This window comes from Olea europaea, chromosome 12 (assembly GCF_002742605.1).
Source record: "Olea europaea var. sylvestris chromosome 12, O_europaea_v1, whole genome shotgun sequence".
In the NCBI taxonomy this organism is placed as follows: domain Eukaryota; kingdom Viridiplantae; phylum Streptophyta; class Magnoliopsida; order Lamiales; family Oleaceae; genus Olea; species Olea europaea.
This window is the reverse complement of record NC_036248.1, coordinates 29,268,751-29,290,651: the sequence shown is the minus strand read 5'-3', so window position 1 is coordinate 29,290,651 and position 21,901 is coordinate 29,268,751. Positions and strand designations below refer to the sequence as shown.

General features: G+C 30.0%; 2 protein-coding genes across 2 annotated transcripts in view; both read right to left on the bottom strand.

Annotated features, from left to right (window-relative positions):
• Positions 1-20,136: 20,136 nt before the first annotated feature.
• On the bottom strand, positions 20,137-21,252 carry LOC111406329 (superoxide dismutase [Fe] 3, chloroplastic-like). Its single transcript, XM_023035714.1, has 5 exons — positions 21,061-21,252; positions 20,829-20,902; positions 20,701-20,727; positions 20,485-20,508; positions 20,137-20,389 (listed from the first exon to the last, which is right to left on the bottom strand). The coding sequence occupies exons 1-5, from the start codon at positions 21,200-21,202 to the stop codon at positions 20,264-20,266; spliced, it is 393 nt and encodes a 130-aa protein (XP_022891482.1). The 5' UTR covers positions 21,203-21,252; the 3' UTR covers positions 20,137-20,263.
• A 188-nt stretch (positions 21,253-21,440) lies between these two features.
• Positions 21,441-21,901, bottom strand: part of LOC111406879 (U4/U6 small nuclear ribonucleoprotein Prp31 homolog) — an 8,075-nt gene continuing 7,614 nt past the window's right edge. Inside the window, exon 9 of the mRNA XM_023036243.1 lies at positions 21,441-21,539. Coding sequence (XP_022892011.1) covers positions 21,441-21,539 — 99 coding nt within the window. The remainder of the gene's footprint in view (positions 21,540-21,901) is intronic.

Sequence of the window (21,901 nt, the reverse complement as noted above, 5' to 3'; positions counted from 1 at the left end):
ACTGTTCATTGAACCATTTTTTGCATTGCCCTTCTCTTTCATTTTCTAAAGATAATGGTTAAGGGTATTTGTGTCATTTTCGTTCTATAATGATGATGATGATGATAATTAATTACATTATCAATTATATTATTAAAGTTTATTATTTTTAATAATATAATCGATAACAATTAAGGGTTTTTTAATTTAGTAATTATTTTTGTAAATTTAAAGTAATTGTTTATAATAGATTAATAATATAATCAATTATTTTTGTCAATTTAACATAATATAAAAAACATGTGAATAATTTAGTAATCAATAATAATTCAATATATTTGTTAATTTAAAGAAGTTATGATTTAGTAATTTATTATTTATATAGTTATAAAATAAATAAATATTTTAAATAAATATATTGTAAAAAATCGAAAGGACGAATAAAATAATAGATAAATTTTGGTTTGGTGCAAATTTTGATACAGTGCTAGAGATGGTCTCAGTAATCTGCATATCACGTATCATTTAACTGCTATTAAACACCAAAACAATTTCCAACAAAGTGAAAACACATCCACCATTTTCAGACACTCAAAAGCTCAGGCAATTTTAATCAAGTATAGTCTACAAGACTAGAAAACTAAAAACTTAAAAAAAAGCTCCTAAACCAACAAGTTACTGACTTAAACCAACCAAAGAACACTCCAGACAATAAAGAAGACCAAGATTTTCTCAGAATAATCACAGATAAGTATTTACATAGACAATAGTTTTATCCATATACCTCTTCGAGGTAGCAAAGGAAGCGAGCGAGAGAGAAGAGATGAGATTCTCCGAGCAGCCATCGCCAATCCAATTAGTACAAATCACAGTCAAAAGTCACCTCTATCAATCCAATATATTGGGTATTGCAACAAGTTAAAAAGCTGAAAGTATAATTGAAGACATTATATTACAGATGAAGTCACCAAACTATTTGAAAATATAACAAGTAAGTCCTTAATCTAATACTTTGACAGTCTCAGTCTCCAATCAATTCTTTTTTCTTTTTTTTTTAATATTTAGATACCCAATAGACAATCTTATGATTTTTATTCCCTCTACAATTCTCTTCCCTCCACTTTCAAAAAAGATAAATATTAAGTTTGGGTAGCCATTACTGTCATGGACTGTCTTTCTTATGTATTACGGTATTAGGACAATGACGTTTGCTTAATAGTCGAGCTGACTAATTCTTTCTAAAGAGGATTTAAAAATATCAACATATTTAGGGTATTTTGCTTTTAACGGAACAAAATAATCAAATAAAGACAAAAACTAAAAAGGAAAAGAAATACCCACTCAACCCTTATTCTCAATTCCTAATGAATAACTTTTTCCTATTATTTTTCATTTATTTTCTTATTTTACTTAATTAAAGATAAAGTAAAATCGTCTTTTAATTTATATTTTGAGTCTTTAATCAAAGATAAAGGTAATGTTATCAAAATAAGACCCATTTTTAATTTAGCTAAAAAAAGTAAAAATAAAATAAAATTAAGTCACAATCAACAACTAATTTTAAACATACATTTTACAAAATTCGCAATTCTTATGAACTTTCAATCATATATTTCATCAACTTTTATCAAAATCTACTAATAATTTGATTTTTAGCTAAATCAAACGGGCGCAAAATTTGAGAATCGTAGCTTACGAAATAAAAGTTGAAGGACTAACTTCTACATTTTCAACATGTCAGAGGTCCTAATGTAATTTTCCCTCCAAAATTTTATCATCATTTGGGATAAGAACAAGAGATTGGGATTAGGTGGGTATTGGTGCGATAAGGCGTTCCTATCATATTTGGAAAATTTGTTTCCTTTCTATAACCGCCGTCTATTTGTCTACCTTGTAGGATGATCATATTCTCAGTTCATAAATGGTAATGATAGGGAAAATTGCAACGCTGGTTCTCAACTTATAATTCGAGGCCTAAATTGGTCATTAATCTTTAAAAAGTAAAAGTTTATCATTAACATCTGATTATAGTTGAAAATTTAGTTTTGGAAGGCAGAAAGTGTCCAATTCGATGTTAATTTTTAATTTTAAGTGAGTTGATCCCGACAGAATTCAAACTAATCATATATTATTAGAATTTTACATTGTGGGCTTAACGGTAATGTGAGCTTACATTCAAACAAAATAGTTTTAAGTTTTAGCTAAATTCAATTAAGCACTTCTTTGATAGAAATTAAAATCAATATTTTAATCTAAATTAAAGTCAACAACTAATTTTGATATATATTTTATGGGATCCACAACTTTTTAACCATATATTTCATCAATTTTTATCAAAATTTATTAAAAATCTGATTTTAATCCCAACATACTATGATGACAGTATTTAACAAGTTTTTACCATTATCATGGCCTAAGGCCTCCACGCTTATCTCATTTTTTATCGATTTAACATTTTTTTCCAACATTATAATATTGGAAAAATTACAGCAGTGGTCCCAAACCTTTTGCAATTTTTGCATATTTACCATAACCTTCATTTTGTGTCGGCGAAGGTCCCTAGCCTTTTGAAAATATGTAATAGAGGTCCAACTGGATGGAAATCATCTATTTGACCGTTAGTTGACCAAAAAATTGACATTGACAATAATTTGGTAAAGGTAAAATGGTAACTTAGTTAATTCCATATTGTAAAAAATCAAACAAAATTAGGAAAAAAATAAAAACCCCACCCCAATCAAAACCGCTTATCTTCTTCTTTTCCGGCAAGCCTTATCGAAAACAATCACCACGCCACCCCCACCACCACCAATTCTGGCACCCTCCACTGCCACCATATTTGTCACTGTACATTTAAAAATAAAACTAAAAAAACTAATACAGTTGTGCGGTCACACTTCAAAATCCGACAACTCCGATGACACATATAGTTGGGCATCATCACCAATTGATTCGCCTTACACAAGTGCTCCAATTCACGGTGAGACATCATCCAAAAACAGCTTCGTTTGACAAAGGTTTGCCTCGGCAACAAAACGAGGCAATTCCGTCAATTGACAAGGTTTGGGAATGATTTTTCACAAAATTGGTCTTTTTTCCACCAAATTCAACCCATAATCCCTCAGCAACACCGAATAATCATGGGTATACCCTCAATTGATCCAATGGTGTTACAAATTGCTTCGATTTTGACTTCATATTTTGTACATCGACATTTTCTATTTCCATAATCTACCCAACGGCCTTTGAGTGGTAGAGACTGTCTTCGAAAAGCGGCGCCAGGGATGTGGGTGTCAGTGATGACAGGCGATGTAGGTTTCATAGATGATCGGTATGGGTCAGAGTTAGGGAAGAAGAAAATGTTGACCTTTAATCTGTTTGTTTTCATGAGAGTGGAATGGGTGGGGTAAATTTCTTTATTATTTTTTATTTTTAATTTAATTATTCTATGTACAAAAATGTATAGTTACCATTTTGTCCTCTTAAAATTAGTCAAAATTGTGGTCAATGTCAATTTTTTGGTCAACTAGTAGTCAAGATGGTTTTCATTCAGTTGGATCTCTGCTGCATATTTTCGAAAGTTTAGGAAATTTCGTTGACACAAAATGAAAGTTAGGGTAAAGTCTGCAAAAATTGAAAAAGTTTGGGCCCGCTGCTTCAATTTTCCCGATAATATTTGATCAAGATTTCTGTAGACCCTCATGCATTGTGAATGTTTCGGTAAATTGATTTTTCCACTTATCTTGGACAAAGGGCAATACAGTCTCTCGACACAACCAGTGCACGATGAGATGGGATGAAAGATATCTGTAATAATTAGGTTGCCAAGAAAATGTCCAAAATTTATATCGAAGAATTTCATAAATATACGTGATCAAAATTAATTGTTGAATTTGATGCCAAACTGAAACAGGGACTATAGATAATGAAAGGCGGAAGAACTTTCCTTTCGTCTTAAATCACTCTAACGAAAGACTTGCGTGATGCGTATGGAGAATGATTGGATTGTTGTCCATCACGCTTGCTTAGAGGGCCCAACAAATTGTTGCCAGAAGTGGATATCAGACAAGATAGAAGGACGGTATCCATCCATTTCCTTTCATGATATTTATCTGCTAGCGGGTCAATTTTTGCCATACACACTGACACTATATATGGACTGAAGTTAAATTACTTTATTTAGTACACTCCTAAATTATTCACACCCCTTCATTTTTATTTTTATTTTTATTTTGTCCCTACAAATATAAAAAGATTCCATTTTTTCTGTCTTATCTTCCACAAAAAGTAGTACGGATTGATGAGAAACTTTTGAATATTATAGGGTGTTTGGCACTCATTTTTAAGAAAAAAATGAATTTTAGAATAATATATTGATAAAGAATGTGTGGATGAAAAGTTTTTGATTTACGTATAATAGTATTTTAATGAGGAATGTGTAGTTGAAAAGAAGAGAGAGAATAATGCATTTTGAAAAAAAATGAAAATCAAACGGGGCTTAATTTTAACTTTATATATTTAGTTATATATCAATTTTACTCTTATATATCTAGTATAGTACCCTTTAATATAATTTTACTTCATTGAATATCCATTTAAGTGTAATGCTCGCTGTTTTATATCGGAGTATTTAAAATTTTACATCAATCAAATTAAGTTTAACTACTTAAATTAAATTATTTAAATTAACTTTACTACTTAAAATCGAAGCTTGCATACATAGATGTAATTATATAATACAATATATTAAAGGTTGCATTAATATAGTGATAAATTAATTATAATATAAATTAATATTTATTATTAGTTTAATATAATTATATATGTAGACAAACTTCGATTTTAAGTCATTGAAACTAATTTAATTAATATAAAATTATGAGTACTCCAATATGAAAAATGAACTCTATATTTAAGAGGAAACTCCATGAAATGAAATTGTAATTAATCTATCATCAATGCAACATTTAATATATTATAATATTTATTCCAGTTGTACATGTAGATATATTAGGGTTTTGCTAAGTGTATAGTCCCCTTACAAGAGCGAGGTCCACGATTTTTTTAAATTGAAGTGAGCCCCCTATTGTGAAGAGGCTTGTACACCAGGGTGTATAAATAACAAAACTCTATATATTTTATTATTTATTATTTAAATATGTGAGTTCCATTTAAAATCATCGTTCATCTACTCGTATAATTATACTATAATTACAATATATATAAAAATAAAATGTGAAAATAGATGAAAAATGTACAATTTATCATTTTGTACATTGTCAGCATTTTCATTCAAAGATTATAAATCGCACTTCTAGTTAATTAATTAATAGTTGATGATATAACTATTTAAAGACAAATGACAATAAATTAAAAGGAAATAATTTATTTAAATGTGAACAACAATTAGGAGGAAAAAAATCGATGATGGGAGAAATTATCTATCAATCTTAAAAACCTTACTAATTACTTATACTTCTCATATTTATATCCACCCTAGTATAAACAAAGCTTTGCATATGAATTATACATTTTCACTAAAATCAATTTTTAAGTATTAATAAAAATTAATATTATGTGTTCTAAAAAATAATTAATATAGTATTGAGTACTTATTATTACGCGTTCATTTTTGTATAAGCATAAAATTGATTATAATCCAGTAACTTATTAGATATAAATATATGAAGAAAAGAAAAAGATTATTATCTCGATACATTTAAAGGAAAAAATTATATTCATTCATTTTTATTAATCCCATTAAAAAAAGAAGAAAAAGAAGAAATCTTTTGTATAAGATTTTTTACTTCTATATCTATATTGAATGTAGCTTTAGTTTTTAATTTAAAATAAATGCGATGGATTAATATGAGGAACATGATTAGTACGTGATTTTCTATTTTTAGATATGTTTAGATAAGATTTTTTTTTCTTTTTTACTTTTTAATGTATAAACGAGCGATGTTATTCATAATGAAAACTCGCCCTACATAATATATACATAGCAATTTGTTATTTGATACATTAATATGATAATTTTTTATTACCTTACAGCCACTTTTGGTAATCTTCACTATAAATTACATTATTCAAAAAGTTTATGTTACGAACAAAATGGGGAAATTTTTATTGTGAAAATTATTTATGTACATTTAATCTGTTTATAAGTAAATATTTTAAACTTAGTCAAATGTACATTTTTTAATTCGATTTTTCTTTGTACCTGTCTGTACTACAAAACTGTTGGGAATTTTATGTCAATTCCCTTTATTTCTATTTACCCGCGGGATCTTTTATTATTCAAGATAATATTAGCAAATAAGAAAAATAAAAAAATATAACGCACAAATTAAACGGACCGTCAAAGTTTTTCACCATATGAAAAATTGTTACGATTATATAAAATTTTACTCACCAACCCAATCTCCAAGTATTAAAAAGAAAAAAATCAAATTTTACCACACTTATTTTTCTACCATTTGTACGAAAAGTCTTAAGATGTTAGACTCACAATATTTTTCTCTTATCAACTCTTAGACTATACCCAAAATAATGAAATACATCTACTATTTATAGGATCAATAACTAAGTAGAAAAGTTTAGTTGTAACTCAATCAAGGACTCCTTCATGTGCAAAACTCCAAAATCGGCCGTAAATTAGAGACCAAATATTGAAAGGATTCTGCTCTCAACTTTAATTAGAAGCCTTCCATACAACCATTACCTTTTATTATTTGAAATAGAAGTCGTCTAACTTTTGACTTTTGAAGCAATTACCCAACAATTTTCACCTTACTGAAAACGAGTCAAAATCTTGTTATCTCTTCTCTAATTTTTAATCACAATACTTTGGAAAAATAGTAAGCCTTTGACATACTTTAACGGCCCCATACTCCAACATATGAGTATAACCACTTAGAATTATCCGCAAATTCCAAGCATTTCATTGGCTACATGTCGAAACAACCTTGTTGATGATAGTTATGATGCAACTCTCCCACTGACTTTTTTAAAGAGCTCATCAGCCATCAACATTACAACACCACCACATAGCTACACACCTTGCATCAAATGTCAGTCAATGCTATGTGCAGATATGCTGACCCGCGCTAGTAAGAACACATCCTCTATCTTGACAAGTGGTAACACGCTATGAGGATGTTCTCATTTTACTTTACTGCACATCATACGCGTCCTCCTCCGCCAGGAGAGATGCATTGTCCGACCCCAAGCAATTAGTTGACCCTGCTCCACCTTTTGGACAACTTTTCCTCAAGTGACCAGTCTGACTGCAGTTCCAACAAGGTGTTTTCTTCCTTATAGAGTTGCCAACCCTGCTTCACCTTTTGTACAATTTTTCCTCAAGTGACCAGTCTGACCGCAGTTCCAACAAGTTGTTTTCTTCCTTATGGAGTTGTCCTTCTTTACTCCAATAGCCTCTAGCTCCGAAACAATCCCATTGAGAGCACTCGGATAGTCTGTGATTTTCGTACCTACCTCCATGCGTAATGAATGAAATTGCTCCTTCAGGTACAACCGATTTGAGATGCTATTCGTTTGGTACAATTCTTTTAGTTTCTTGCATAGTTTCTTTGTAGCAGATATTCCATGAATATTTACAAGAATGTTTTTAGCTAGATAGAGATGTATCATGTTCATAGCCTTCAAATCCAATTCTTCTCAATCATTATCGCTCATACTGGATTCAGCTTCTTTGCCAGAACTCTTGGATGGTTTTTCTTTCAAAGTCTTATGTAGTCCAGTTTGAATCAACAAATCCCTAATTTGTACTTGCCAAGCCAAAATTGATTCTCTCGTCAATTTTTTCACGTCATATTTTAACGACAACATATTTTTCTGTTGCTCCAAACCACCTAACACTCTGATACTGCTTGTTGGAAATTTTACGCCAATTTCCCTTAATACTATTTACCTACATGATCTTTTGTTTAAGAGAATATTAATACATAGGAAAAATAAAAAATATAAAACACAAATTAAACGGACCGTCAAAACTTTCACTATATGAAAAATTGTTACATTTATATAGAATTTCACCCACCAACCCAATTCTCAAACATTATAAAGAAAAAAATAAACTTGAGCTTTACCATACCTATTTTTCTACTTTTTGTACGAAAAATCTCAAGATGCTATGCTCACAATATTTTTCTTTCAGATCAACTCTTTGGTCACACCCAAAATAATGAAACGCATCCACTATTTACAGGATCAATAACCAAGTAGAAGAGTTTAATTTAAACTCAAACAAGACTCCTTTAACTCAACAAGAATTTCTTTATGTGCAAAACTCCAAAATTGGTTATAAATTGGAGACCAAATTCTGCAAAGAATCTCCTCTCAACTTTAATTAAAAGTCTTCCATACAATAACTGTCTTTTATTATCTGCAATAGAAGTCCTCAAACTTTTGTCTTTTGTGGTATTACCCAACAAAAACTGGTCGATGTCACTGTAATGGTTAAAAATAGGTGTCCAACCAAGTCTAGCATAAACAAATAAGTAAACAAAACTTTACATTTCAATTTATTCAATATTTTCACATTATGTACGTAATTTCACAAAACACACACACACATGCATATATATATAATTTTTCTTTAACATTATCAATTACCTTATTTTAAAAAATATTACGCTTATCATTCATTCTGTACATAAGACGTGCAACGCATGTACTTATTGCTAGCAGTGTATAAATATCTTGAAAGGTTTATATATAAATAAATAAATAAATGGTATATCTATTTTTGTATAGTAGAAGTTAGAAATAAATTTGTTACTGATTTTGACAGTAAAGTGAAAGTTATTTTTAAAATATAGTAAATTTTGGTTACTATAAAAATTAGTAATACAAATATGCTTGAAAAAGTAAAAAGAAAAAAATTCGAGGAAAAATATGCTGCCTCTATTTTTATTTTCTTTTTAAGAAATTAACCGCTATATTTTTTTGGTCAATGGACTCGAATTTGGCTTTAATTCTGTTACCCCCCTTTTTTTAAATAGAAATATATTATGTGGTATGTTTAAAGGAGATTTGAAGTTTATTTGCTCATTGTTTGAAGTTGGTCTATATGTCACATTTGGCCAAGGTTGGAATGCATGCACAAGAACTTTTTAAGCTAATAACATGTCAATTTTTTTTTTCTTTTTCTTTTTTTTTGCACAAGAAAGTATCATGCTATGTCACTCGGTTTCTAGTATTTTAATAGATATTTCATTTCGCCTTTTTGCATCATGAAAATAACACTAGTCCTCTTATATATTATGGTAAGGTAGGTAGAATATCCTTACCAGTCATTCAAATGCTAATTCATGAGATTATTATCCTATAGTATGTCAATTTGGCATACACTTTGTCACACTCTACATGGACAGAAGTTAATTACTTTTCTTTGAACACTTTAAATCATATGTGTATCTTCTTATTTGTAGAAATATATTTCCATTTGGATTTGCATGGAGGCCTTAAAAGAAGCTTGAATTATGGAGAGTGAGTTTAAGAGAATTTCCAATGAGAGTAATGTTATATTGTAAGCACAGTTGAATGCATATCGTTGACGTTAAAAATTGTAATCGACTGTTCATTGAACCATTTTTTGCATTGCCCTTCTCTTTCATTTTCTAAAGATAATGGTTAAGGGTATTTGTGTCATTTTCGTTCTATAATGATGATGATGATGATAATTAATTACATTATCAATTATATTATTAAAGTTTATTATTTTTAATAATATAATCGATAACAATTAAGGGTTTTTTAATTTAGTAATTATTTTTGTAAATTTAAAGTAATTGTTTATAATAGATTAATAATATAATCAATTATTTTTGTCAATTTAACATAATATAAAAAACATGTGAATAATTTAGTAATCAATAATAATTCAATATATTTGTTAATTTAAAGAAGTTATGATTTAGTAATTTATTATTTATATAGTTATAAAATAAATAAATATTTTAAATAAATATATTGTAAAAAATCGAAAGGACGAATAAAATAATAGATAAATTTTGGTTTGGTGCAAATTTTGATACAGTGCTAGAGATGGTCTCAGTAATCTGCATATCACGTATCATTTAACTGCTATTAAACACCAAAACAATTTCCAACAAAGTGAAAACACATCCACCATTTTCAGACACTCAAAAGCTCAGGCAATTTTAATCAAGTATAGTCTACAAGACTAGAAAACTAAAAACTTAAAAAAAAGCTCCTAAACCAACAAGTTACTGACTTAAACCAACCAAAGAACACTCCAGACAATAAAGAAGACCAAGATTTTCTCAGAATAATCACAGATAAGTATTTACATAGACAATAGTTTTATCCATATACCTCTTCGAGGTAGCAAAGGAAGCGAGCGAGAGAGAAGAGATGAGATTCTCCGAGCAGCCATCGCCAATCCAATTAGTACAAATCACAGTCAAAAGTCACCTCTATCAATCCAATATATTGGGTATTGCAACAAGTTAAAAAGCTGAAAGTATAATTGAAGACATTATATTACAGATGAAGTCACCAAACTATTTGAAAATATAACAAGTAAGTCCTTAATCTAATACTTTGACAGTCTCAGTCTCCAATCAATTCTTTTTTCTTTTTTTTTTAATATTTAGATACCCAATAGACAATCTTATGATTTTTATTCCCTCTACAATTCTCTTCCCTCCACTTTCAAAAAAGATAAATATTAAGTTTGGGTAGCCATTACTGTCATGGACTGTCTTTCTTATGTATTACGGTATTAGGACAATGACGTTTGCTTAATAGTCGAGCTGACTAATTCTTTCTAAAGAGGATTTAAAAATATCAACATATTTAGGGTATTTTGCTTTTAACGGAACAAAATAATCAAATAAAGACAAAAACTAAAAAGGAAAAGAAATACCCACTCAACCCTTATTCTCAATTCCTAATGAATAACTTTTTCCTATTATTTTTCATTTATTTTCTTATTTTACTTAATTAAAGATAAAGTAAAATCGTCTTTTAATTTATATTTTGAGTCTTTAATCAAAGATAAAGGTAATGTTATCAAAATAAGACCCATTTTTAATTTAGCTAAAAAAAGTAAAAATAAAATAAAATTAAGTCACAATCAACAACTAATTTTAAACATACATTTTACAAAATTCGCAATTCTTATGAACTTTCAATCATATATTTCATCAACTTTTATCAAAATCTACTAATAATTTGATTTTTAGCTAAATCAAACGGGCGCAAAATTTGAGAATCGTAGCTTACGAAATAAAAGTTGAAGGACTAACTTCTACATTTTCAACATGTCAGAGGTCCTAATGTAATTTTCCCTCCAAAATTTTATCATCATTTGGGATAAGAACAAGAGATTGGGATTAGGTGGGTATTGGTGCGATAAGGCGTTCCTATCATATTTGGAAAATTTGTTTCCTTTCTATAACCGCCGTCTATTTGTCTACCTTGTAGGATGATCATATTCTCAGTTCATAAATGGTAATGATAGGGAAAATTGCAACGCTGGTTCTCAACTTATAATTCGAGGCCTAAATTGGTCATTAATCTTTAAAAAGTAAAAGTTTATCATTAACATCTGATTATAGTTGAAAATTTAGTTTTGGAAGGCAGAAAGTGTCCAATTCGATGTTAATTTTTAATTTTAAGTGAGTTGATCCCGACAGAATTCAAACTAATCATATATTATTAGAATTTTACATTGTGGGCTTAACGGTAATGTGAGCTTACATTCAAACAAAATAGTTTTAAGTTTTAGCTAAATTCAATTAAGCACTTCTTTGATAGAAATTAAAATCAATATTTTAATCTAAATTAAAGTCAACAACTAATTTTGATATATATTTTATGGGATCCACAACTTTTTAACCATATATTTCATCAATTTTTATCAAAATTTATTAAAAATCTGATTTTAATCCCAACATACTATGATGACAGTATTTAACAAGTTTTTACCATTATCATGGCCTAAGGCCTCCACGCTTATCTCATTTTTTATCGATTTAACATTTTTTTCCAACATTATAATATTGGAAAAATTACAGCAGTGGTCCCAAACCTTTTGCAATTTTTGCATATTTACCATAACCTTCATTTTGTGTCGGCGAAGGTCCCTAGCCTTTTGAAAATATGTAATAGAGGTCCAACTGGATGGAAATCATCTATTTGACCGTTAGTTGACCAAAAAATTGACATTGACAATAATTTGGTAAAGGTAAAATGGTAACTTAGTTAATTCCATATTGTAAAAAATCAAACAAAATTAGGAAAAAAATAAAAACCCCACCCCAATCAAAACCGCTTATCTTCTTCTTTTCCGGCAAGCCTTATCGAAAACAATCACCACGCCACCCCCACCACCACCAATTCTGGCACCCTCCACTGCCACCATATTTGTCACTGTACATTTAAAAATAAAACTAAAAAAACTAATACAGTTGTGCGGTCACACTTCAAAATCCGACAACTCCGATGACACATATAGTTGGGCATCATCACCAATTGATTCGCCTTACACAAGTGCTCCAATTCACGGTGAGACATCATCCAAAAACAGCTTCGTTTGACAAAGGTTTGCCTCGGCAACAAAACGAGGCAATTCCGTCAATTGACAAGGTTTGGGAATGATTTTTCACAAAATTAGTCTTTTTTCCACCAAATTCAACCCATAATCCCTCAGCAACACCGAATAATCATGGGTATACCCTCAATTGATCCAATGGTGTTACAAATTGCTTCGATTTTGACTTCATATTTTGTACATCGACATTTTCTATTTCCATAATCTACCCAACGGCCTTTGAGTGGTAGAGACTGTCTTCGAAAAGCGGCGCCAGGGATGTGGGTGTCAGTGATGACAGGCGATGTAGGTTTCATAGATGATCGGTATGGGTCAGAGTTAGGGAAGAAGAAAATGTTGACCTTTAATCTGTTTGTTTTCATGAGAGTGGAATGGGTGGGGTAAATTTCTTTATTATTTTTTATTTTTAATTTAATTATTCTATGTACAAAAATGTATAGTTACCATTTTGTCCTCTTAAAATTAGTCAAAATTGTGGTCAATGTCAATTTTTTGGTCAACTAATAGTCAAGATGGTTTTCATTCAGTTGGATCTCTGCTGCATATTTTCGAAAGTTTAGGAAACTTCGTTGACACAAAATGAAAGTTAGGGTAAAGTCTACAAAAATTGAAAAAGTTTGGGCCCGCTACTTCAATTTTCCCGATAATATTTGATCAAGATTTCTGTAGACCCTCATGTATTGTGAATGTTTCGGTAAATTGATTTTTCCACTTATTTTGGACAAAGGGCAATACAGTCTCTCGACACAACCAGTGCACGATGAGATGGGATGAAAGATATCTGTAATAATTAGGTTGCCAAGAAAATGTCCAAAATTTATATCGAAGAATTTCATAAATATACGTGATCAAAATTAATTGTTGAATTTGATGCCAAACTGAAACAGGGACTATAGATAATGAAAGGCGGAAGAACTTTCCTTTCGTCTTAAATCACTCTAACGAAAGACTTGCGTGATGCGTATGGAGAATGATTGGATTGTTGTCCATCACGCTTGCTTAGAGGGCCCAACAAATTGTTGCCAGAAGTGGATATCAGACAAGATAGAAGGACGGTGTCCATCCATTTCCTTTCATGATATTTATCTGCTAGCGGGTCAATTTTTGCCATACACACTGACACTATATATGGACAGAAGTTAAATTACTTTATTTAGTACACTCCTAAATTATTCACACCCCTTCATTTTTATTTTTATTTTTATTTTTATTTTGTCCCTACAAATATAAAAAGATTCCATTTTTTCTGTCTTATCTTCCACAAAAAGTAGCACGGATTGATGAGAAACTTTTGAATATTATAGGGTGTTTGGCACTCATTTTTAAGAAAAAAATGAATTTTAGAATAATATATTGATAAAGAATGTGTGGATGAAAAGTTTTTGATTTACGTGTAATAGTATTTTAATGAGGAATGTGTAGTTGAAAAGAAGAGAGAGAATAATGCATTTTGAAAAAAAATGAAAATCAAACGGGGCTTAATTTTAACTTTATATATTTAGTTATATATCAATTTTACCCTTATATATCTAGTATAGTACCCTTTAATATAATTTTACTTCATTGAATATCCATTTAAGTGTAATGCTCGCTGTTTTATATCGGAGTACTTAAAATTTTACATCAATCAAATTAAGTTTAACTACTTAAATTACATTATTTAAATTAAGTTTACTACTTAAAATCGAAGCTTGCATACATAGATGTAATTATATAATACAATATATTAAAGGTTGCATTAATATAGTGATAAATTAATTATAATATAAATTAATATTTATTATTAGTTTAATATAATTATATATGTAGACAAACTTCGATTTTAAGTCATTGAAACTAATTTAATTAATATAAAATTATGAGTACTCCAATATGAAAAATGAACTCTATATTTAAGAGGAAACTCCATGAAATGAAATTGTAATTAATCTATCATCAATGCAACATTTAATATATTATAATATTTATTCCATTGAAGTGAGCCCCCTATTGTGAAGAGGCTTGTACACCAGGGTGTATAAATAACAAAACTCTATATATTTTATTATTTATTATTTAAATATGTGAGTTCCATTTAAAATCAACGTTCATCTACTAGTATAATTATACTATAATTACAATATATATAAAAATAAAATGTGAAAATAGATGAAAAATGTACAATTTATCATTTTGTACATTGTCAGCATTTTCATTCAAAGATTATAGATCGCACTTCTAGTTAATTAATTAATAGTTGATGATATAACTATTTAAAGACAAATGACAATAAATTAAAAGGAAATAAATTATTTAAATGTGAACAACAATTAGGAGGAAAAAAATCGATGATGGGAGAAATTATCTATCAATCTTAAAAACCTTACTAATTACTTATACTTCTCATATTTATATCCACCCTAGTATAAACAAAGCTTTGCATATCAATTATACATTTTCACTAAAATCAATTTTTAAGTATTAATAAAAATTAATATTATGTGTTCTAAAAAATAATTAATATAGTATTGAGTACTTATTATTACGCGTTCATTTTTGTATAAGCATAAAATTGATTATAATCCAGTAACTTATTAGATATAAATATATGAAGAAAAGAAAAAGATTATTATCTCGATACATTTAAAGGAAAAAATTATATTCATTCATTTTTATTAATCCCATTAAAAAAAGAAGAAAAAGAAGAAATCTTTTGTATAAGATTTTTTACTTCTATATCTATATTGAATGTAGCTTTGGTTTTTAATTTAAAATAAATGCGATGGATTAATATGAGGAACATGATTAGTACGTGATTTTCTATTTTTAGATATGTTTAGATAAGATTTTTTTTCTTTTTTACTTTTTAATGTATAAACGAGCAATGTTATTCATAATGAAAACTCGCCCTACATAATATATACATAGCAATTTGTTATTTGATACATTAATATGATAATTTTTTATTACCTTACAGCCACTTTTGGTAATCTTCACTATAAATTACATTATTCAAAAAGTTTATGTTACGAACAAAATGGGGAAATTTTTATTGTGAAAATTATTTATGTACATTTAATCTGTTTATAAGTAAATATTTTAAACTTAGTCAAATGTACATTTTTTAATTCGATTTTTCTTTGTACCTGTCTGTACTACAAAACTGTTGGGAATTTTATGTCAATTCCCTTTATTTCTATTTGCCCGCGGGATCTTTTATTATTCAAGATAATATTAGCAAATAAGAAAAATAAAAAAATATAACGCACAAATTAAACGGACCGTCAAAGTTTTTCACCATATGAAAAATTGTTACAATTATATAAAATTTTACTCACCAACCCAATCTCCAAGTATTAAAAAGAAAAAACTCAAATTTTACCACACTTATTTTTCTACCATTTGTACGAAAAGTCTTAAGATGTTAGACTCACAATATTTTTCTCTTATCAACTCTTAGACTATACCCAAAATAATGAAATACATCCACTATTTATAGGATCAATAACTAAGTAGAAAAGTTTAGTTGTAACTCAATCAAGGACTCCTTCATGTGCAAAACTCCAAAATCGGCCGTAAATTAGAGACCAAATATTGAAAGGATTCTGCTCTCAACTTTAATTAGAAGCCTTCCATACAATCATTACCTTTTATTATTTGAAATAGAAGTCGTCTAACTTTTGACTTTTGAAGCAATTACCCAACAATTTTCACCTTACTGAAAACGAGTCAAAATCTTGTTATCTCTTCTATAATTTTTAATCACAATACTTTGGAAAAATAGTAAGCCTTTGACATACTTTAACGGCCCCATACTCGAACATATGAGTATAACCACTTAGAATTATCCGCAAATTCCAAGCATTTCATTGGCTACATGTCGAAACAACCTTGTTGCTGATAGTTATGATGCAACTCTCCCACTGACTTTTTTAAAGAGCTCATCAGCCATCAACATTACAACACCACCACATAGCTACACACCTTGCATCAAATGTCAGTCAATGCTATGTGCAGATATGCTGACCCGCGCTAGTAAGAACACATCCTCTATCTTGACAAGTGGTAACACGCTATGAGGATGTTCTCATTTTACTTTACTGCACATCATACGCGTCCTCCTCCGCCAGGAGAGATGCATTGTCCGACCCCAAGCAATTAGTTGACCCTGCTCCACCTTTTGGACAACTTTTCCTCAAGTGACCAGTCTGACTGCAGTTCCAACAAGGTGTTTTCTTCCTTATAGAGTTGCCAACCCTGCTTCACCTTTTGTACAATTTTTCCTCAAGTGACCAGTCTGACCGCAGTTCCAACAAGTTGTTTTCTTCCTTATGGAGTTGTCCTTCTTTACTTCAATAGCCTCTAGCTCCGAAACAATCCCATTGAGAGCACTCGGATAGTCTGTGATTTTCGTACCTACCTCCATGCGTAATGAATGAAATTGCTCCTTCAGGTACAACCGATTTGAGATGCTATTCGTTTGGTACAATTCTTCTAGTTTCTTGCATAGTTTCTTTGTAGCAGATATTCCATGAATATTTACAAGAATGTTTTTAGCCAGATAGAGATGTATCATGTTCATAGCCTTCAAATCCAATTCTTCTCAATCATTATCGCTCATACTGGATTCAGCTTCTTTGCCAGAACTCTTGGATGGTTTTTCTTTCAAAGTCTTATGTAGTCCAGTTTGAATCAACAAATCCCTAATTTGTACTTGCCAAGCCAAAATTGATTCTCTCGTCAATTTTTTCACGTCATATTTTAACGACAACATATTTTTCTGTTGCTCCAAACCACCTAACACTCTGATACTGCTTGTTGGAAATTTTACGCCAATTTCCCTTAATACTATTTACCTACATGATCTTTTGTTTAAGAGAATATTAATACATAGGAAAAATAAAAAATATAAAACACAAATTAAACGGACCGTCAAAACTTTCACTATATGAAAAATTGTTACATTTATATAGAATTTCACCCACCAACCCAATTCTCAAACATTATAAAGAAAAAAATAAACTTGAGCTTTACCATACCTATTTTTCTACTTTTTGTACGAAAAATCTCAAGATGCTATGCTCACAATATTTTCCTTTCAGATCAACTCTTTGGTCACACCCAAAATAATGAAACGCATCCACTATTTACAGGATTAATAACCAAGTAGAAGAGTTTAATTTAAACTCAAACAAGACTCCTTTAACTCAACAAGAATTTCTTTATGTGCAAAACTCCAAAATTGGTTATAAATTGGAGACCAAATTCTGCAAAGAATCTCCTCTCAACTTTAATTAAAAGTCTTCCATACAATAACTGTCTTTTATTATCTGCAATAGAAGTCCTCAAACTTTTGTCTTTTGTGGTATTACCCAACAAAAACTGGTCGATGTCACTGTAATGGTTAAAAATAGGTGTCCAACCAAGTCTAGCATAAACAAATAAGTAAACAAAACTTTACATTTCAATTTATTCAATATTTTCACATTATGTACGTAATTTCACAAAACACACACACACATGCATATATATATAATTTTTCTTTAACATTATCAATTACCTTATTTTAAAAAATATTACGCTTATCATTCATTCTGTACATAAGACGTGCAACGCATATGCTTATTGCTAGCGGCGTATAAATATCTTGAAAGGTTTATATATAAATAAATAAATAAATGGTATATCTATTTTTGTATAGTAGAAGTTAGAAATAAATTTGTTACTGATTTTGACAGTAAAGTGAAAGTTATTTTTAAAATATAGTAAATTTTGGTTACTATAAAAATTAGTAATACAAATATGCTTGAAAAAGTAAAAAGAAAAAAATTCGAGGAAAAATATGCTGCCTCTATTTTTATTTTCTTTTTAAGAAATTAACCGCTATATTTTTTTGGTCAATGGACTCGAATTTGGCTTTAATTCTGTTACCCCCCTTTTTTTAAATAGAAATATATTATGTGGTATGTTTAAAGGAGATTTGAAGTTTATTTGCTCATTGTTTGAAGTTGGTCTATATGTCACATTTGGCCAAGGTTGGAATGCATGCACAAGAACTTTTTAAGCTAATAACATGTCAATTTTTTTTTTCTTTTTCTTTTTTTTTGCACAAGAAAGTATCATGCTATGTCACTCGGTTTCTAGTATTTTAATAGATATTTCATTTCGCCTTTTTGCATCATGAAAATAACACTAGTCCTCTTATATATTATGGTAAGGTAGGTAGAATATCCTTACCAGTCATTCAAATGCTAATTCATGAGATTATTATCCTATAGTATGTCAATTTGGCATACACTTTGTCACACTCTACATGGACAGAAGTTAATTACTTTTCTTTGAACACTTTAAATCATATGTGTATCTTCTTATTTGTAGAAATATATTTCCATTTGGATTTGCATGGAGGCCTTAAAAGAAGCTTGAATTATGGAGAGTGAGTTTAAGAGAATTTCCAATGAGAGTAATGTTATATTGTAAGCACAGTTGAATGCATATCGTTGACGTTAAAAATTGTAATCGTAATTCCGGGTCAACCTCGAGAAAAAAAGAGGGATGTACTAATTGATAACTATATTGGACAATCGGTACACAGTCATTTTACAAAGAGTGTAGAAAATGAGTGTGTATTGTATTAAATCGCGAGGTCGCTCGAGCTGTCTTTCTCTTAAAGGAGACCATTTAGCCTTATTTATAGGGAGAGTGAGCTCTTTATTGATCCTCTCAAATCTTGTCAAGAAAATAAGCTACGGTGCCAAGTCGAGGCCAGCTGCTATTAGGCCATCATGATGTCAGCCCTAGTTACTCCACTATGACATTAGATTTCGATTATCAGCAGCTGACGAATATTATTATCTTCTATAGATCGCGATTTATGTAGCACGGAGATTGAAAGACTTTTGATCTACGTGATATTAGTGGCTAATAAATAAGCATTCAAGTTCAAAAGTGATTTGCAATCCATTCAATTACTATTTAGGTGTATATTTATTTATAAAAAAATTATATTTAAAACTGATTAAAAAACATAAATTTTCTTTAAAAATATAAGTTTTATTGAATGCAGAATCAAAATCTAGGCCGGGGCTGGGTACATTTTAACGTTATTGTCGAAAAAATTACATCAACGTCTTGATTACTTTCTAAACTTCCATTTATACTTCTCATACTTCTTAAATTTACAGAATACCATAAAACAAATTGTTAAAACACACGCTACAATCACATCTGGATTTGGTGACCCAATTTGTTTATCCGTTTTATAGTACTCTGTTTATTTCAAAAACATGCGGTCCCTATTTGGACTCCATTAACATGAAATTTTGGGAATAGCCATTTTTTGGAGAAAATTTTTTGAATTTTTGTAACACTATTTTATGAAAGAATGTACAGTTAAAAATCAATTTTAAAAAAATACATTTTTGAAAAAATAGAACCCAAACAGAGGCCATGTATTACAAAATTTATAGATTTTCTTTTTATTAAAAAAATATTTTGAGGATAAGATTAACAGACTAATAAGGGCATTAGTGAATTGTTCCCTCTAATTTTCCTTTCTCTAAAATAAAAAATAATAAAAAAAATTGCAAAAATCTGATCATTCTAGCACAATAGCAGGCAAGGAAGATTTAACAGTTTCATGTTATCCAATTATACACAGCGGGGTCAGGTCTCTGGGACAGTAAAAGGAGATAAAAAATTTCAAGCAACTGGGATCTTAGGTTCGCCTAAATTCACGAAGGCTTGTGCACGAACCATACGAACAGCAGCTGCATTCCAAGATACCAGGTGATTCATAAACGTGTTAACATATTTGGCCTTGTCATTCTGTTCATGTGTTAGCATCCAAAGAAACAGTCAATTAGTCCAGTCGACCCGAGAAAAAGAAGGAAAAGAAAATACGCGTTAGAATGGACGCATACCCTGTAGTCCAAATAATAAGCGTGCTGCAAAATCGGAGAAGGTAAAAAAATAAAAAAAGTGCAATGAAGAGAAGAAAAGACTAGATCAATAACCAATGTATTTGGCTAAGCTTAAAAAAGTAAAAGTTACTTTTTGTTTTCCAAATACAATTTTTTACGACTTTTAAGCTTAGCAGAACATGCTTGGAGAGCAAGTTGGGGGTTTTTTACACATACCTCCCACATATCCAAACTCGTGATTGGCTGCATTATTAAAAGATATCAAAACAATGTCAAAGCCACAAGATCATTGATACAATTGTTTATAAAGGATGGAGAAACACGAAAAGAAAAAGGATTCTTACGATGTCATTCCACACTAAAGGGTTGATGGAATTTGATGTTTTGATAATTGCAAGACATTTTGCCTCCCTCTTCACTGCAAAAAATTCAAATAAGTAAATTTCAGAGGTGGTCTAGCAGAAATTTGATGTTTGCTTAACATCACACGATAAATACCACTAAATACGAGCTAATGCAATTTAGCTGCAAGGTAATACACACTAGCAAGTAAACATTATAAGAACGAGAACTTACAGACCAACCAAACCCAGCCCGAACCAAAGAATGTGAGAGCTGCCTCTGTAAACTTCTCCTTGAAATTGGTAAATGAACCAAAATCCTTTTCAATCTGCTGAAGTAAGCCCAATGTGGGCATGTCACCACCTCTTGGTTGCATGGATTCCCAAAAGAAATCATGGTTCCAAACCTGTGGGAATATAGAATATTAGAAGAGATATTATCATATTTAGTTTCCAATTTTGATGTTTAATTTAGGAAACAAGATGAAGGATTGATTTTATAGTATTTTATTACTTCAATTAGGACTAGTTTAAACCTTATATAAAGGGGACATATGCGATGTAATTGAAACAACTTCAATTATAAAACAGATTTGATATCCTCCCCCAATTTCTCTATTCCTCCCTCTCTTCTTCTCTCTTTGCCCATCCTTTCTCTTCTTCTCTTCTCTTCCCTTTCCCCTTCCCCTTCTTCTGTAACTGTTCCATAGCATCCTACGCCAATAAGTTGGCAGTAAATTTTATAGTACTATATTGGATTCACTGTACATACTATAAGATAATTAATAAATTTAGGCTAGCAAATTAAAAGATCAACGTAATAAACGACTAATGAAATTGATATCAGGAGTTGCATGGAAATTTGAGCATAGCATGAAATGTGCAAAAAATGGGAGGATGGATCAGATAGAAAAACAATAATGACTAGGCACACAATAACAAGCCTCAATTAACAAAGTATTTCTTACTTATATGCCCTATCTATAATGACTCATATGCAGACTTGATTGAGCCTTTTACCATTTAAACTTGCTAAATAAACTAGCATTTTTGGTGCAATTTAGTACTGTCAGTGG

Coding starts and splice junctions, on each gene's coding strand:
- LOC111406329 (XM_023035714.1), bottom strand. CDS start 21,202: ATGCAACCAAGAGGTGGTGACATGCCCACATTGGGCTTACTTCAGCAG. Junction 20,509..20,700: donor CGAGTTTGGATATGTGGGAG/GTATGTGTAAAA, acceptor CCGATTTTGCAG/CACGCTTATTATTTGGACTA. Junction 20,390..20,484: donor CTTATTATTTGGACTACAGG/GTATGCGTCCAT, acceptor ACACATGAACAG/AATGACAAGGCCAAATATGT.